Source organism: Lycium ferocissimum, chromosome 12, assembly GCF_029784015.1.
Source record: "Lycium ferocissimum isolate CSIRO_LF1 chromosome 12, AGI_CSIRO_Lferr_CH_V1, whole genome shotgun sequence".
Lineage (NCBI taxonomy): Eukaryota > Viridiplantae > Streptophyta > Magnoliopsida > Solanales > Solanaceae > Lycium > Lycium ferocissimum.
Genome location: NC_081353.1, coordinates 23,870,398 through 23,877,846, shown reverse-complemented (window position 1 = coordinate 23,877,846; position 7,449 = coordinate 23,870,398). Strand labels below are relative to the sequence as shown.

General features: G+C 34.3%; 1 protein-coding gene across 1 annotated transcript; it reads left to right on the top strand.

Moving 5' to 3' along the window:
* The first annotated feature begins 2,923 nt into the window (after nt 1-2,923).
* LOC132039134 (aspartic proteinase CDR1-like) lies at nt 2,924-4,258 on the top strand. The gene has a single exon (XM_059429675.1). The coding sequence runs from the start codon at nt 2,924-2,926 to the stop codon at nt 4,256-4,258; it is 1,335 nt and encodes a 444-aa protein (XP_059285658.1).
* Nucleotides 4,259-7,449: the final 3,191 nt, after the last annotated feature.

Here is a 7,449-nt window from a genome sequence, read left to right as displayed (position 1 = left end):
CATTGTTTTGAAACATTCCCATCCTTGCCATCATAAGGGTTTCATATAATTACAAATCCTTCAGTTTTGGAAGATACGATTATTTTGGAAAACATTTATGGATTTTCGTAAAGGAAATCATGGCTGAATCTTGTGACTTTTAACTTTTGATAACAAGGAAAATATGGAAACATTTAGGAAATCATAACCTAGAGATCATGCCTTTGAAAGAAAGTGGACGAGCCTTAGCATACCCGGAAGATAATCCCGACTTTCCAACTTACTTTCGTCTTGCAACTCGCTTAAGAATTATTCGTAGCCTCGTAATCTATATATGTAACCATTCATTCTATTGTTAGAATCATCGCCATACGCTCGTCTTAAACACTTAATAAAGTTCTTTTAAATTCTCGCCGAAATTGTGCAAGATTTCCCCGTTTTATGTGCCTAGCCCGAGATTCCAATTCAACAACCAACACAACAACAACAAAACCAGTATCAATAAAATCATTTCCATATCAACATATGCCATAAAACATCCTACACGATGTTTCCTAAATTTCTCAACTAACCCACTTGTGATACGATTAATTAATAATCTTTACTTTCGTAAAGAAGTTGAAATTAATACTAACAACATCAATAACAACATTCTCAACATCCTACAAGATAATATATATGTATTTTCATCCAAATTTTTTCAAACCTCAATCCATAATCCAACAACACCAACACAACAACTAAAATCTTTATTCTTTCAAATATTCCTTAATCATACTGATAAAGAGAGGGATTTGATGATTCATACCTTGTTTTATGAAAGTAACATCCATCATTTTCTTGTTCCCAAGCCACCCAACACTAAACAAAATCATATTCGCGACTAAAGTTGCCCGACCTCGATTGATATCCCGTAGTTTGAAATTTCACTCAAAATCCTCAATTTTGTGTGATGTATATTGCTCCCTTTTAATGGCTGAATTTTCCGGAAATTTTTGGATTTTTTTAGATGAAAATGGGGTTTTTAGCCCTTTTTATAGGGGTGGATGGTACTGTAGCTACAGTACTGTAGCAGCGGCATAAAGCGTCAAGTTTCGCGTCGACAGCCCGCCTTTGTAACGTATATAATTCTCTACTCCAACGTCCTATCAACGAGCGGTTGTAATGCATTACAAACTAGACTCGACGAGCTTCATTTTAGGCTTTTAAAACACCTTAAAACTCCAAATATACTAGGAGGTATGCGTCTCCAAAGTTGACTAAAAATCACTTCAAAGATTTCTCAAATTTTTCGTCGAACTTATTTTCTTCAATTTGCTCAATCTCGAAATTGTCACAAAACAACATTGTTTTGCTTACCAAATGATCGGAAATCACCTGTAAAGTAATGCCCAATGCTACACGAATGTAATTCAGTCCAGAAATTCTATAAATCGGTGGATTCATTTTTTTCTTGAGCAATTTTTTTTCTAAATGAAGAAGAAGCAAGGGAGAATAGAATGAAGAAGAAGAGAAGGAGGAGGAGTAGCAAAGAAGAAGAAGAAGAAGAAGAAGAAGAAGAAGAAGAAGAAGAAGAAGAAGAAGAGGAGGAGGACGAGGAGAAAATGGATGAAGAAGTTGTGGTCCAAAGAAGAAGACGACGTCGTTGGCTGCTGATGATATTGGCTTCTTTTTTTCTTTACCCCTTTTCGGTAATTTAGAGTTTTATATAAGTTGAGTCAAAGTGTAAAAAAAAAAATTAAAATTAAAAAAAAATAAAAAAAAAATAAACTTGAGGGCAAGTCTGAAAATAGGTCAAACCTCATTAATCGCTAACCCAAATTTTGTCACCCTTACTCAAAAATATAGCCTGTGTTGCTCCCACTTAAATTTGAAACTTTTTTGTCACCCTTAATTAATTATCCCCAAAAAATAATACATAGCTTTTTCTGCTAACTCTTGAGGTGAATACATTCTGAAGGGTCTTTTGAACGTTATATTTTCATGATGTAACTTCTCCACTTGTTTTTCAAATTCATAGACAACCTATTTGCAAAGTTTGTGGTCCTTTCAATATAATATGATCCTGTCTTTTCCCTTTTTCCTATTTTCTATATTTATGTTTACTTCATCAACTTCAAATGAACTATGCACTACAAAATTGTGTGCTCCGGTAAGAATTCAAACATTATGTATTTAATTTGAGCGGAAAGAATTACATGCCTATAATAATTTATTGAATCGGTAGTTTACTCACAGAAAATATGTTTTTAATTTGAGTAGAAAGAATTACACGCCTATAATAAGAGACAATAGTATGATTCTATGAACCCTATTTTTCGATGCTCTCTATATGCACCTATGGTGCAGATGGCTGTAGTGGAGTCCTTGGACTTGGACAACGCAGTGTATCTTTTCTTTCTCAACAAAATTATACTGGATTTTCAACGAGGGAACTGTGTAATACAAGAAAATAACAAAGAACAGAAATATAATTGATGGATCAAAAACTAATACATAACTGCTTTAGCTAACTCTTGAGGTGGATACATTCTGAAGGGTCTATTGAACATTTATATTTTCACGATGTAACTTTTCCACTTGTTTTTCAAAGTCATAAATACATATTATTTGCAAAGTTAATTTGCTCTCACAAATTTTGCGCTCCTTTCAATATCTGTATCTTTTCCTTTTTTTCTATTTTCTATATTGATGTTATTTCATCAACTTCTAATATCGAACTATGAACTCACAAAATGTGTTCCCTGATAAGAACTCAAACCTTATGTGTTTGAGTTGTTGAATCAGTAGTTAACTCACAGAAAATATGCTGAAAGAAATACAGGCCTATAAAAAGAAACATACTTATCATTTCTATGCACCCTATTTCTTGCTACTTCTCTCTAGTTTTTGAAGTAAAGAAAGAAAGTTAAACGTTAAAGATTTCCCCACTTAATTTGTCAAAATGGTGGAATTTGTGTTTCTAGTAGCATTCCTGTTATTACAAAATTGTGTAATCACACCCGGTTATGCATCTCATCGTCATGAGAGGCTAGTTTTGAAAATCATTCACTATGAATCTGTCAACTCACCTTTTTACAATCCAAATTTCACACCTGATGATCGTGTGAAAAGAATGAATGAAAGATCAGAGACTCGTATTTCAGATCTAATGACTGTCTCAAATTATCTGAAAAAAGATGCCGATGAAATTCAGATCAAGCCAGCCTATACCTCCCAGTTTCTTGTTCCATTAAAGATTGGCACACCTCCTGTAGAACAACTTCTTACCATGGATACTGGTAGTTTATTACTTTGGGTCCATTGTGGCTATACCATTGGTGGTGAACTCTCGCAAGCTCCATTATACGACAACGCAAAATCTTCAACTTATGCTGAAGATGTGTATTGTGGGACACCAATGTGTGACCTTATGACTCTTAGAGGAAGATGTGGAAAACTTTCGAAGATATGTGAATATTTCGTTATTTATGGAAAAGGTAAGAGTAAGGGACATCTTGCTTCTGAGGTTGTGTCATTTCAGGAAACAAATGGAACCGAAGTGATTATCAAGCGTCTTATTTTTGGATGCTCAATGTATTCTTATGGTGCAGATGGTTGTAGCGGAATCCTTGGACTCGGACAACGAGGTGTTTCTTTTCTTTCTCAACAAAATTATACCGGATTTTCATATTGTATCGGTAATATATATGATGTAGAGTATGATTCAAACACATTAATTCTTGGAGGCAAGCCTATAGTGGAAGGTGAGTCCACTCCCATGTTTATGATTATAGGCAAATACTACATTACTTTAGAAAGAATCAGCGTTGGTGACAAGTTTATTGACATTGATCCAAACACATTCAAGAGGGTCGATCTCAAAGGTGGCATGCTTGTTGATACAGGGGCCTCTTCTACTTATTTGCCTACGATAGCATTCAAGAAATTGAAGGAGGAAATTAGATCTGTGATTGGTACGACCTTGGAAGAATATAAAAGCCATCGTAATCCAGAAGGGCTTTGTTACCATGGAGTTGTCACTCGGGATCTTCAAGGCTTACCAACTATAGCATTTCATTTTGCTGAAAATGCTAAAATGGAGCTAACTGCTGAAAATTTGTTTCACCAGTCTAAAGCTCATGACCATTTCTGCTTGTCCGTACGAGATTCCGAAACTCAGAATCTTCCTTTTAGCATACTTGGTGTTTGGGCACAACAATTTTTCTATATCGCCTTTGACTTTAACAGCATGAGGATGTTCTTTACAAGGATAGATTGTGACCGCCTATTGGATTGATCATTGTGCTCAAGAAAAACTTTAATAAATTATTTGTACTTTCTGCAGTGATTACAATCTTTAAATTTCAATGAGAATAATATTGGAAGGTCGACAAAAATTCATCTACAGAACCATTGAAACAACTTCATATATACAATTATCGAAGTGGTTCTCGTTATACTCATAGTCTCATTGGGCCCTTAAATCATGGAATCAAAGTTTTTCATTATATATATCAAATTAAAAAGATATTTTATGTGTAAAAGTAATGCATGATAATTGGCTTACGAGCCCTTGCAACCGACATACTTCCGCGTGTCTCTAACATAAATCATTATATATGACATTTTGAACCCATTTCGCGAAAGAAATCGCCAATCAGTGGAACATCTTCTAGCTATATCCTCTACTCACTAATGGCATGAAAACGTCCAAATCAACCCATAATTATCCTGGATTATTAGAATTAACATAATATAGATATGAAAAGATGAGTAAGAGAGATAACGAACAAATGCCACATAAGGCGAATGTCATGATTATAGCCTTTTTAAACATTTCATACATATACATAGTAACATTACCGGCCATAAAGGCAATTTATATACTCCCCGTCCCGGTGTGATATATAAATCATGCCCGGCCATTTAAGGCTCGGTTTATCATTTTTAAAGCAATATCATAACAGTTGTTCTTTGTTCGGTGTCCGGGGAAAATACATACATATATATAAAGAGAAGAGCCCAATTCTATTCGGAGTGACGAAGCGGTAACCTCAGATTATATTATGGAATAATATCTTTGTCTATGAAGGAACAATTATTATAAGGTGAGACCAACAACAATGAATAAAGTTAAGAAAAGTCAAAAGATAGCTCGATATTCTCATATCGTCATTGAAATCATAAGTTTGGAACTTTGAACATAAAAAAGTCATCATAATAATATATAGCCGGTACATTTCATGAATAAAATTATCTCATAACAACATGAAATCCGTATGCCTTGGAGCTTGGATAAGTAAATCCCTCATGATCATCATCATGGTTACCATATAAGAAATTATTCAATTCTACCATCATAGAAACTTTAAAAGTCATGAATCTCTAACATTCTTGGAAATGAGAGTTTTCATGGAATTCAAGCATAGTTTGGTAAAAGAATCATGCCTTTAAAGCTCAATAACATCATAAGGATCGGTGGATTTCTAGCATTTGCGGAAACAATGATATTATGGTACGACACAAAGGTTTATAACAAAAGGATCATGCCTTTAGAAGGGGACTTTTATACCTGAAAGATAATTTCTCGACTTCCAACTTATTTCATGTCGTGCAATTCCTAAAAAGATTATTCGTAGCCTCGTAATCTACATATACAACCATTCATACTATTATTAGAATCATCATCATACGCTCGTCTCGAAACTTTAATGAAAGTGAGTTGACATATGTTTATGTGCCTAGTCCGAAATTCCAATTATAACCAACAACATCAACAATAAAACCAATAGCAATACATCATTTCCAACACCAACATATGCCATAAAAACAGCCCAAGCTTTTTTTCTAAATTTCCCAACCAGCCAACTTATACGACTAATTAATAACTTTATTTGTAAAAAGTCTAATACTAACAACATCAATAACAACATCCCCAACATCTTACAAAATAATTATATATAGATTTTATCCAAAATTTCTTCAAGCCTCAATCCGTAATTCAACAACATCAACACAACAAACTATAACTCTAAGTTATTCCTTAATCAAACTTGATAAAGAGAGAGATTTAATGATTCATACCTTATTTTTATGAAAGTAGCAAAATATTCATCCTTTACTTGCTCCCAATCCAACTCCAACATCATACGAAATTATAATCGCGTCTACGCGTTGACATCGATTGGTATTCCGTGTTGAATTTTGCTCTCAAAATTCTCATTTTTGTGTGATGAAGGAGCCTTTTTAATGGCTGAATTTTCTGGAACATTGTAGCATTTTTTTGTGTTGAAAATGGGGGTTTTTAGCCCTTTTTATAGTGGGCGGGCCGACGGTACTGTAGCAGTTTTGTAGCATCAACCTGTAGCGAAATACCAAGTAGTGCTGGTTCAAAAACTCCCTATCGACGAACAGTTTATTGCATTACAAACTAGAAATACATTTTGCTTTTAGAACATAGAAAAAGCCTTAAAACTCCAAATATACTAGGAGATTGCGCCTCCAAAGTTGACTAAAAATGTAGAAAATCGGAACTTATTTTCTTCAATTTATTCGATCTCTAAATAGAAACTCTCCAACTGATACTGTAAACTATTATACTAATAATGGCCATGTTCTCGTGTCTCGAGATAGTCTCTCCCGACTACGACTTACGAGATCGCAAACCCTTTTTCTTCGTTGTTACGTACTTTCCATGTGCCTTTCAAAACATCATGGGACGTCTGCCACTCCATTACTATGTGATACATGTCATACTCATGCTCGAAAGTGCGGGGTGTAACATCTTGAAACAACTTCATATATACAATTTGAGACATTGTAATTGCGCACTAATCAAATTTCATTATATATACAAGGTTAAAAAGATATTTTATGTGTATATGGTAGATGTTTCTTAGTCTTTTCGCGTGTCTACATCTTCATATTTTGAACTTTAGCGCAATAGCTACTAATGGCATGAAAACGAACCAACCCATAATTATCCGTGGATTATTAGTTGCCAGTAGATTGGGCGAGCAACCGCTACTTGAACCTCCTTTATCTGATAAGTCGTTAAGTTATTACTTATCAAGCAATTTATATACTCCCTTCGTCCCAAAAAAATTGGCACTTTTCTTTTTCGAAGTCAAGGAGTTGTTCTTTGTTCGGTGTCCGGGGAAGAGGGAATCTATTCGGGAAGGCTTACCATCCCGTTATCGATACCAAGGGGAAGAAGGCATTAGACCAATAGGGAGGATCGATCGGCCACTTTAATAGTAACAACAACAAAAGTCCATACCGTAATTTCATTACCTTATTCCTTAACCCCTAAAACCGTAAATTTTTCATATGTCTTTTAAATATTTTAAATTTATTAATTATGGTGACTTATTGTACTTTTTACGTAGTTTTCAAATATGTAAATTTTATTTCAAAAAATTTAAAGATTCTATGTTCTAACACGATTAGGAAGTTTGACTCTCGAAAAACGAAAAGTGTCAATCTTTT